Source organism: Pholcus phalangioides, unplaced genomic scaffold (genome assembly GCF_987345545.1).
Source record: "Pholcus phalangioides strain wild (caught in Gottingen) unplaced genomic scaffold, Ppha-v1.0 ptg000013l_1, whole genome shotgun sequence".
Lineage (NCBI taxonomy): Eukaryota > Metazoa > Arthropoda > Arachnida > Araneae > Pholcidae > Pholcus > Pholcus phalangioides.
Genome location: NW_028301606.1, coordinates 207,907 through 220,018, shown reverse-complemented (window position 1 = coordinate 220,018; position 12,112 = coordinate 207,907). Strand labels below are relative to the sequence as shown.

General features: G+C 34.9%; 1 protein-coding gene across 2 annotated transcripts in view; it reads left to right on the top strand.

The window, feature by feature from the left end:
• The window catches only part of Ubr3 (Ubr3 ubiquitin ligase), a 127,280-nt gene that overhangs the window by 57,628 nt on the left and 57,540 nt on the right, over positions 1-12,112 (top strand). For both annotated transcript variants that reach the window (XM_089240544.1, XM_089240543.1), the window contains exons 20-21: positions 3,171-3,849; positions 11,925-12,013. In XM_089240544.1, coding sequence (XP_089096670.1) covers positions 3,171-3,849; positions 11,925-12,013 — 768 coding nt within the window. The remainder of the gene's footprint in view (positions 1-3,170; positions 3,850-11,924; positions 12,014-12,112) is intronic.

Genomic DNA, 12,112 nt, shown 5'->3' with positions numbered 1-12,112 from the left:
GTTTTTTTTCTTAAAGTGATACAAGCATGTTGAACCGATAATCCATCTGGTCTCTTGTTAAAGGATTTGCCAGAAGTCCAGAAAAGTTTGCAAAATCAGAGAGAAGGTAACAGATTTTTTTTTAAAATCAATTTCTAAATTTTCCCAGCAAGTTCCCGCCTTTGACTTTGACCCTGAAAATTGTATTGGGATAACTGCGGCCCCTTATTTAAACTATTGGCCCCTCACATCTGGCTTTCCATCGTGAAACCCTGATAATAACTGTAATCGTGCAGCTGAAGATGGTTAGCAATGGTCTTTCAGCTTTAAAGCGCAAATTCTAGTCAGCTTCTGTTTAAAAAAAAAAATATAAAAAAAATTCACCACCTGCAAGCTGCAAAAATGATCGTCATTATGTCAAATCCTGATGTTTTGTGAAAAAAAAAGTTCACTCCCTGAGTAAAGGAGCAAGTTTGGTGAATTACAAATGCTAATTTAGAGAGCAACTTCGCTGAATTACAAATGCTAATTTAGAGAGCAACTTCGCTGAATTACAAATGCTAATTTAGAGAGCAACTTCGCTGAATTACAAATGCTAATTTAGAGAGCAACTTCGCTGAATTACAAATGCTAATTTAGAGAGCAACTTCGCTGAATTACAAATGCTAATTTAGAGAGCAACTTCGCTGAATTACAAATGCTAATTTAGAGAGCAACTTCGCTGAATTACAAATGCTAATTTAGAGAGCAACTTCGCTGAATAACGAGTGTTAAATCACTAATGTTGCCAAATAATGTGTTAAATCACCAATGTTGCCAAATAACGTATTAAACCGCCAATGTCGCCAAATAACGAGTGCTGAATCACCAAACATCATGTTGAAATGTTCTGAAATTCTCTCCCATTTTGCAACAAATTTCTTTCACAGTATAAAAAAATTGAAAAGTTATAGAAAATTTTTAGCCTATTTGAACCGCTGCTGTTCCAGACAGCAAATAGTGCCCTCAGTATGCAAAAAGTGTGCCATATTAAATAGACTGGTGTGAAAAATTTTATTACAGATGCTCTTTCAAACAACATGCCAAAAGCCTGAAACACCAAAAACAAAAATCAAGCTGATAAAAAGATGTTTGATGACAAAAGACAGTGCAGTTGTTTTATTTTGGAAAAAGGTGGGGGTAACGAAAATATACTTGTAAGTTAATTTTGCTGCTCCAATTTGTAAATATCTGCTCCAAAACTGCTTCGAAATGAATTTCGTCACTTCCCACCCCTGCATCCCTAAATTGTTTTCTAAAAAGTTCCTTTTAAATTGATTTTTATTCAGAATTTGGATCTGTGTAAAAACCTCCCTAATTCTAACTCTCCAAAGTTAGCAGCTATGTTGTAGGATTATGAGTAATCTTTTCCCATATGATCTCCAGTCAGTGTGCAAAACAGAATAAACTTTACCCTCTGAGACTTATCCAGAAAACATTTGCGGAAAACCCTTTCCACATTTTGCTTATTCTCAAGATTATTGTTATAGTCTGGAAGGAGGGGGGGGGGGATCACAAAGAAAACTCTCAATTCTGCTTGAAGGAAACTGGGCTGATTTCATTATTGAGTGTGACTTTTAGGGGTTAGCTCATGAAAAGAAGTCGCTGGTCTTCACTACAGGGGATCTGCGACATCAAAAAGGTTGGGATAAACTGGTTTAGAGTAAGTCGGTTTGTAAACACTATCATACTGTATGTTTATTTTATGGCGTTATTGTATTATTAAATTTTACTGTTATTGTATTATTAAATTTTACTGTTATTGTATTATTAAATTTTACTGTCATTGTATTATTAAATTTTACTGTCATTGTATTATTAAATTTTACTGTTATTGTATTATTAAATTTTACTGTTATTGTATTATTAAATTTTACTGTTATTGTGTTTTTTGTATTATTGATTAAATTTCTTATTAATGATTTTTATACAAATAAGTGCCGAAAAAATCATTTCCACTATATTCTATTGAAAATTTGTTTTAATATACAAGTGATTCAGATTACAAGCACATCAACTGAACAAATTATACTTGTAAACAAAAGTTCCATTGCATTATCATTTTGTACAGGATGTCTCATAAATTTAAAAGTAGTTTAAAGATTCATAAAAAAGTGAAGGAATTGGTATTTTTGGATGCAGTTTGAGAAAAAGTTATTCTCATGAAGAGGAATTTTAGTGCAGGAAAATTTTTTGTCCATAGAGGGTGCTGTGCAAAGAAAATCACTGGGAATATGCAAATCAGATCCTATAAAATGCAGGGTGTACGATTACTGCCTCATTTTTGAATTTTCCTGTTACTGGCGCTTACTAGGTTTTCGTTGTGATGTGTTGATATTGGTGGATAAAGCACTATTGGCGAAGTTGTGTTTTGCCTCAGCCATGAATCACTGGCTGAAGCTTTACAAACCCAAAAGCCACAACAGGCACATTGCCTAGCGAGGTTGCTTAAAAAAATATGTTCATAAAAATATGGATGTCAAATATAACCAACGTACAGCAAAGTAATATAAAAGCATATATCATGAAAGAAAAAACTAATAATTAATACTATATAATACACTGCCCATAAAAAAGATTATGGTTGTCTTAATCTTAAGTATGGATAACTTCTCGATTTATCCCACTATGTTTATCAGACTTCTTTTTAAATTTGTCAATTTACAAACCTTTCAGACTCAGAAGAGATTGAAGAAAGATGACAGGTCCAATCATTTTTGCCTGTATGATTTCCACACATCCTCTATCAACAAAAATTTGAACTAATTTTTTTTCATACAAGAAAAATCCCCCTTCCTGAGAGTAACTTTTTTGCAAATCACATATGAATATACATATTCCTTCTGTATGACAACAAGGTGGTCTCAGCTACCTAATTTTTAAACTATTTACTAATTTTTGAGACAACCTGTATATGATATATATCAGTGATGTAAAAAATTATTTGTTGAAGCAATGGTAAACCATATCCAACATAAAATTGGGGTAGTTGTAAAATTAGACTTTCTAGAATAAGTTGTTTCTTTAAGCTCAGTTTATTTGCTTTTGACAGTGAAATTAAAAGAAAAATTAACTTTTTATGGTGGTTGGTGAACATTGCAAGAATAAATTTTTTTCTTATTTAGAATTTTTTTTTTGTCTTTTTACTTCAGGGGAGCTTGATGTGACCAGTTATACTGATGTTCCAACTTTCATAAATCAGGTGACAGCAGCTGCAACTTCTTTGACAGCTACCTCTTCAACTTCAACTGACAATGACAGCAATAATAGTGGTGGAAGCAGTAGCAGCAACAATGGTGCAAGTAGCTCAGTCGAACCTCCTCTTTCTCTTCTCCCAATGCCTGCCAATATGGCTATTGTTCCCACATCAGTAGGTGTAACTACTCTTAGACCAAGATGTCTGAAACTCAAACATATATTTGGGAAGCACAAGATGCTTCTCACAGATGAAGGTTTACCTCCCCGTCTTCATGATGAAGATGAATGTGCCAGTTCATGCAGTGGGCATGTCAAAACATTGCCTTTTTGTGGGAAAAGGACAATTGATGTCAATGAAAGCATTCTTTCCCTTCTAATCAGTCTTCATTCAAAACTTTCAGGATCTCCAGATTCATATAAGTCATTTGATGAGAAAGATGCTCCTTCAGCACCCGATGAGTGTAGGATTGGTAATGGTGTTGATTTCATCGGTAGACTTTTAGATAGAATTGCTTTATCCTCACCAGACAAAGAACTGGAAATAAAAAGAATAAGAAGAGCATTATATCCAAATGTGCCTAATGTGGAAAAACCTTCTCGCAAAAGTAGTGATGGTCTCAGCAAAGAAGAGAGGTAAAAAAGCTTTCCATTTCAAATTCAATTTATTTATTACTTTTTTTAAAGCATAAAGATTTCTTTTAAATTTTGAACTTGAGTATACTTTCTGAAATTTTCTTGCTATTATGACTTTCTGAAGTTCTTAACTATTAAATGATCAAAATTACCAACTGTTACTGATTGTCCCTACAGTCATGGGACATAATTTCAATGTTACCTAAATCATTTTTTTCTTATATAGCTTTTAAAAAAAAATCAGGTCTTGCATTATTTACTTATTTTTATTATTTTTAAATCCTGTCAATCTTTGAAGACTAGCTCTGTCGTGACAATAAATTTGTGTACACTTATGACAGGAGAGAGTTTGTGAGAAGACAAACACACACACACACACACATCAAACTAGAAAAGGATGAGTGTTTGCCATCAAGAGTGTTGCAAAGTAAAGTTTGGCCCTCATTAAAAGGAATACTGAGGCTAGCTCACTACTCCTCTCCGAGACATCCATCCCTTTATGAAAGAACGCAAATCATCCCAAGATGGTCTCTCAGGGCGGTCACGTCTGTCTGTGATTAGCTCATGATCTAGGCCAAGCGTCTTCAAACCATTGCTGGTGAGCACCAAGGTGCTCCCTGAAGTATCCAGAGTGCTCAATGCTTGTGTCGGATTTCTTGCTCACAAGTACTTGATCAACATTCCAATTATATACCTTAAAGAAATTGCATTCTCTCTCTCAAGTATTGAAATCATTGTCGTTACATGCATTTGTATGTTAAACTTGTCGTAAGGGTGCTCTTCTTTTGATGATTGGTACAGGCAGTGCTTGCAACCAGAAACAAGGTTGATCTCTGATTTAAGTCAACACCAGAGAATGACGATAGAACACCTAACAAGTATCTAATATTGGGACTTTGAAAAATTAGAAAGTATGAAATTCATCTTGCAAAAGAGGCTAGTGGTTATTTTTTCACTGTCTGGTAAATGCTGTTCTGCGTATACAAAATCTATGACTGGTTTCATGGCCAATCAACAGAGAATCTAGATGAGTGAGGGCAAATTTTGAGTTTCATGTTTTCCCTTTGTTCATCTGCCTTATATACTGTGACCAAAGCACAGAAAGTTGTCACTCCATTGAAGGGAAATGATGAAAAAGCAACACAGAATGGCAATCTTACTATGGCTTTGGCAGCAATGTTCCATCTTTTTTTTTATACCTGCGCCTATCTATTTGTCTGTGCGCTGTAAGGTAATCTGTCATTTGCACTAATAGTGTATTTAGTGGTTTTGCATGCACAGAACGCATTTTTAATGCAAGTGACCATGCTCGAGCACAGCTTAAAGAAATTTTTTTTGTCATGGATGCCTTAGGTCTAGGTTTGCCAGACATTCATATGGATGTCTAGTAGATGTCTCACACATATATAGACATCGATCTTACTAGTAGTGTATATACAACCCCCAAAGAAATATGATGGGAGGGAGTGTAGTGAATATTCATGAAACATTATGAAATTCAGTGACCTTCCAGAGTTGATTGGGAGAAAGGGCTCAAGTAGCTTACAGCTTAACTCTTAACTGCCGTTGTGAAAAATCTGTGCGTAGCTGGCATCGCCCCAGCAAGTATTAATGCATTTAGAAAAACATCAAAAGAGTTTTCATAAAAGGAGTGTATTTTTATACAGGGTAATCCAAAAGTCACATAGCCCAGTTTAAAACATTTCATTTTTAAAATATCAAGAAATAAATCAAAATTTATATTAGTTCGAATGAAAACAACATTTATAGATACAGAAACAAGGTTTGTTTCAAAACATCAAAGCATGTGTTTAAAATACAAGCTTTTTTCGCCAGGTTTCTGGCCACTTTTCTCAGAGAGCGCATCATTTCAATCTCTGATTGAATGTTTCTTTTTAGTTCATCAATGGAATGGAGATGATTCTTGTATACATTTGCCTTCAGGTGTCCTTAAAGGAAAAAAATCAGGTAGTGTCAGATCCAGTGATACTCGTGGCCACAATCTTTTTGAAATAAGGTGATCTTCAAAACATTTTTGAAGAAATGTTATTGTTTCGTTAGACAAAATAATGAAGGTTGCTCCATCCTGTTGCAAAAAGCGAAAACGTGCATTTTCATCCAACAGCGCAATGAATTGGAAGATAATATCCCTGTACAATTTGCCATCTACACTATTCTACAGCATGAAACTGTGCACCGATTTTGATCAAATGCAGAGGATTTTTTGATAGACGTTCAGATTTTCAGTGCAGAAAATTGTTTTGGTTGTCAACATAACCTGTTAGATGGAATCAGACTTCATTTGTAAAGAACACAGAATCAAGAACATTATCAATACTATTTTTATTAATGAAAGGTCTGATCTTTCTTACACTCTTTCAAGGTGAGTGCCTCATTCTGTCTTTTAGTTCACGCATTCCATGTTGGATCAGCAGATTGATTGATTGATGACTGCTCACGACCAGAGCTGTTGTGCAAGACAACTTCCTCTCTTTACCTCCTAGGAGGCTGGGTCGTGTCGGTTGGATCAGTAGAAACAGACACTTACATCACCTTCAGTTTTCAACATTTTCAGTTATTTGAAAACGGGACACCATTTGAAAGATTGTTGGGCACAGAAACATTTGGGAATTTATTTTTGAATACCTCAACAATGGCCTCAAACGAATGAGTTGAAAAATATTGTTCAATCATAAATTCTTTGCTTCTGGCAAAAAACCATCTTTATCTTACCACGAACAAAGAGCCACTGAGAGTATCAGTGAGCGGGGGTGGAGGGGAAGACCCCCCCACCCCCATTTTGAGCGGTATAGTAATACTGTGAATGAAAAACTGAGCATTTACAATCAGTATAATTTGAGAAATTTATTATTTTGTAATAGGTTACTTGACTTTTGGATCACTCTGTATTACTTCATTCATCTATCAATCAAGTCACTAAATAATTTTTTCAATTTTCTTCAATTATTTTCTCAAAATGATCTTTTACTAAGACACATATGCATTCAGGTCAGGCCTTCCAATCATCATAGTCACTATTTGCAATGTTTATTTTCCACCTAAATCGGTAAATGGTGATTACGTTGAATTCTTTCAAGCTGTTGAAGAAGCATTCCCTGTTTCGAAAATGCATGAGCTGATGATCATTAGTGATTTTAATATACCCAGTATTGATAGGTCAGTGGATTCACCTCAACCTAGCTCAGCTTGTGAAATTGTAAATATTTTGACATAACCTGGGTTATCATGGGCTGAAGCAAGTAAACACAGTGCCCAATGCCAATTTGCGGCTTCTCAAATATTTTTCTTTTTTGCTACAATGAGATATCTTACCGTCTTGAACACTGTGAATGTCCTCTAATTATAGAAGATAGACACCTTCCGTCACTTGAAATTTTTCTTCAAGTTGAAAGCCATGTGAAATATATAAAGCCATGTGAAATATATAAAGCCATGTGAAATAACTTTCTATCAGTTCAGTAAGGCTGACTTTATTAAGCTGTACCACTTGCTAGGAGATTTGAATTGGCACAGTTTCCTTCACATTTATGACACTGACTTTGCGGTGAGTCTATTCTACGAAAATCTGCATCGGGTACTTGGCTCTTGTGTTCCACAGAAGAAAGCGCATCGACGTAAGTTCCCCCCATAGTTCAACACTGAAATCATGCACAGCATATCAATGAAACATCAAGCTAGGAAAAACATCTTTGTACCGGGTGCGGGGAGTCTAAACTTCTCTTCTATTTTGCCAGATGCTTATGCAAAGAAAATATTCAAACTGCATTTAGGAACTATTTAAAACATACTGAAGATGGTCTTCATCGGGATCCTTCATTGTTTTGGCAATTCATAAAATCCAAACAAAAAAGTGACATTATTCCAAGCACAATGCAATTTAATGGCTCTACTTCAACTAGCCAAGAAACCTCTAATGCCTTCGTGGATTACTTTGAATCTGTGTTTACGAATAGCAATATTTCTTTGCAGTCAATTTCACAAGGGTTGTTTTTGGCTGAAACTGACGTCTTCCATCTCGCGCACATACAGTTTAAGGAAGCTGAGATCTTATGTGCTATACGGAAGCTCAAGTCATCTAGGGCCATCGGTCCAGATGGTATTCCAGCTTATGTGTCAAAGGTTGTGGCAAATTATTGGCACGTCTCCGTTAACAATTATATTCAATAAATCATTGAGAACAGTTTTCTTTCCTTTGTTGTGGAAATTGGCAAGCATAATTTCCATTCATAAAAAGGGTGACCCCATCTAATGTAACTAAAGATTAGTTTCGATTCTAAGTTCTTTCGTCAAAATTCTAGAATCATTGATTTATGAAAAACTGTATAGTCACTTTGCACCTTCATTGAGTCCATTTCAGCACGGTTTTGTTCGCAAATGCTCAACCTTGTGAACTTCACTCAGGATTTGTCAGTTGCTCTTGACAATGGGAAACAGATAGAAACCATATACACAGATTTTGAAAAGGCTTTCGATCGAGCAGATCATCATGTACGCTTAATAAAATTATGCTCACAACTTTGTTTGCTTAATAAATCTGTAGCTTGGCTTGCTTTCTATTCGAATGATAGAACAAACATCGTTAGGCTGCCATCAGGAAATCTTTCTAAATCATATACAAGCACGTCTAGTGTTCCTCAGGGGTCCCATCTTGGTCCATTACTCTTACTCATTTTTGTGAATGACTTAGTGTTATATCCTCAAAATAGCTGTTACCACATGTTTGATGATGACCTAAAATTTCATCTATAAATTCAATCCATAGAAGACTGCTTGGCTCTTCGAAATGATATATTCCATCTGAATGATTGGTGTCGTGACAACAATCTGGGTCTGAATGTTTCAAAGTGCATTGTCGTTTCATTCACTTGAAAATTACAACATTGCTTTACAATTATACAGTAGATACAGCAGCTATAGCAAGAAAGAGCATGGTAATGGATTTAGGTGTAATTTTAAAAAGTGATTTGAACTTCAGCTCTCATGCGGAAAGTGTCTTGTCGAAGTCCAACAAGTCACTTGGCTTTCTCATTAGGTCGTCTGGACCATTCACCTCAGTACCAGTGATGGTACGACTGTATTTCGCATATGTCTTACTCTCACTTAAGTATGGCGCAGTGATATGGGGCCACATTCCTACAGTGATGAGCGTGCATATTGAACATGTACAGAAAAATTTTTTGAGGTTATTTTTACAGAAGACTTTTTTTGGTGTGTATGTCCCAGATGCGCCTACTTCGGATCTTCTCTATTTTTTTAAAGATGACATCTCAATGACATGACAATCATTCATGGCAGAATCGATTATTATTATCTGACGAGCCTAATTATCATCTCTGTGCCATCTCGGGAGAGACTGGCTCATAGTTTTCAAAATGTTTTTTATTTACCTCATGCACACTCGAACATTTTAAATACTTCAATTTTGTGAGCATGCACAAAAATTACAGTACAGGTGAATTCCCAGATATTTTTCATAAAGATTCCTTATTCCGCTATGTACTATATGAATTTGTATATATTTCTCATTAAGTAATTGAACTTTTATGTCTGATGCTATGGCATCATGATTTTTTTTTCCTCTTGTTTTCTCATCGGTTTTAGGTTTTTCATTTTTTTTATTTTGGGTAGGCATTCTGTCTTCCTTATATTGAATCCTCAATGTGTGCTTCCGTTGCACGTATATATTTTTGTATTATATGTTTGTTGATTTTATTTTTTACGTGTAAATTTTATGAATTATTATTTTACTTTTCTATTAATTTTCATTATTTGTATTTCTTGTATTTTTATGTCTGTGGTGGTTTCCCATCTCTGTAATTGGGCTCAGCCTGTTGATGTGTAAATACATAAATAAACAAACATTTGAAAGAAATGGAGGAATACGTGACTTTTGTAATTTTTTAAATTTAATATAAAAGTTTTTGAACAGAATTTTTATGACTAAAAAATAAGCAGACATGTTTAAAATATACTTAGAAAATTAAATTTTGCAATTCAACTAATATTTACTATGTTTTCAAAGCATCAAAGTTAGTATTATTTAAAGTCGGCAACACAGCTTGTAAACATCATCACAACAAGTTGATCACGCAGATCTTATGTACGATTGACTAACAGCACTGTCCTTGCTCTCAACCTTGGATATCTGATTTTTTACGATTAATTTGAAATTGTTATCGAAATAACTGACAATCTTCCGAGATGCCCTTCCGATCTGAACATTTTGGCCACCAGGCATACAGAAGCCGTACGTAAGTGGTGAGGTGGGGTCATTTCGTACTCCACATAAACTTTGACCGATGAAGAACATCATAAACTTGTCAAACATGTGTAAACAACCAACGTGAAAGGTACTTGTAACATTATCGACCAGATGCATTTCATTCTCGAGTGGCAAGATGGCCAATGCTTCGGGTCAAAATGACCACATCACGCCATCTAAGGGTTAAGCTCCTAGGTTCTAGTGCTTATGGAGTGCTGTATTGAAATGAACTTTCAATTAATTTTTTTTAAAATAGATAATTTTTCAAGTGATTTTTATTTGTCTGTGGTTATGTTGTCCGGGGGGGGGGGGGAGGAATTCCCCTATGGTAATCCAACATTCATCAGTACTGATTACGTTAACCATTATTGAAGTTTGTTATCAAAATAAATTAACATATTCAAATAGTATGATTTTTTGTCATTCCCTTCAATTTTGTTACAAGTGAGTTTAACTGATAAATATTACATCAGTTTTTTTGGCTTGCAAAAAAACCTCAAAATACACTTTAAAGACAAAACAAAAATCATGTATAAAAGACAAGACACGAACACACATATAACCATGTCGAGCCCTAAGGAACACAATGCCCCCTTCCAGGCAGCTCTATGAATTTAATTGTTATATTTTGCCACCATTTCCCAAGAATCATATGCTGTGTTACAATATATGAATATTTCAAAATGTTATAAACTGTAAAAATTTGAATTGCCAGAATTTATATCTCAGCACCCGAGTGGCGTGGTGGTAAGATGCTCGTCTCTACCACCGTGAAGGTTGCTGTCATGGTCCCAGGTTCAAACCCAAGAGAAAATATGGATAAGATATTTTCCTAACAAACTTGAGGCAACCACTGATAGATGGCACATAGCTGCCAAGTCTCCCGAATTTTAGCTTCATCTCTCGACCTCCCGAAAAGTTAGCCTGGATAATAATTGAAGATTATAGTGACACGCATGTGGTCAAAACTTCCTCTTTTGTTGAAGTTACGCATGTGCGATAAAAAAACATGAATACTGATAAGCAAAAAAAAATATTCAATGAATTTTAAAGATACTTATTCTGATGAGTTTCCTTTCATCAAACGTTCCAGAAAAAAGCTGACTTTTTCTTTTTGTAAAAGTTGTGTTAAGGACAAACATCGGTCATGGTGGAAAGACTGACATCATCACCCATGTGAAATAAAAAAAAACACGTGTCACAAAAGGTGTCTTCTTCAAAAATTCCTTCTCCTTCATCTTCCGATGATTTTGGGGCCATTCACGCAGAATGTTCGTTCACATTGTTTCTAATTGAACACAGTTTTTTTAGATCACCATTGAAGTTTTGGCCCCAATTTCACTTGCTTTTTGCATAGGGATTTTATTCCCAAGTGTTTAACTTCCATGTGTGTAAAATCCCTATTTTATTTGACTTTATTTTTTTAGTAGGGATTTCATGCCCTACACTTCAACTTTTATGTGTAGAAAATTCCTATTTTATTTGGAAAAATCCCTTTTGTGGTTAGGGTGTGGTTTTAGTATAAAATACGGGTCCGAGCAAAAATCTCCCTAATTTTCATTTTCAAAAGTTGGCAGCTATGGATGTCACCTTCATTTCCAATCCAACTCAATGGCGGCGAACTGCAATATAGTGATATGGCCAAAGTTGGTGTGTAGTGAAGTAGAATTTATATTTCAAGTGTTTGAAGAAAAAGTTTTGACAAATTAAGTTTCGATTTAATATTAATATTATTAGTTTTGCTGGGATAATTTCAGTTTGATCCAGTTCCTTTGAATTAATTTTTTTGTAGGCGGAGACGTGCCAGAGAAAGGCAGCAGAAACTAATGGCTGAATTTGCATCCAAGCAAAAGGCTTTCATGCAGAAAACAATGGAGACAGGTAATACAGTTTATATATATATAATTCATGAATGAATTATAAAAGTTCATTTATTTTGTTTGTACAATCAAGGTATTTTTTCAAATTGCAAGGATGTTC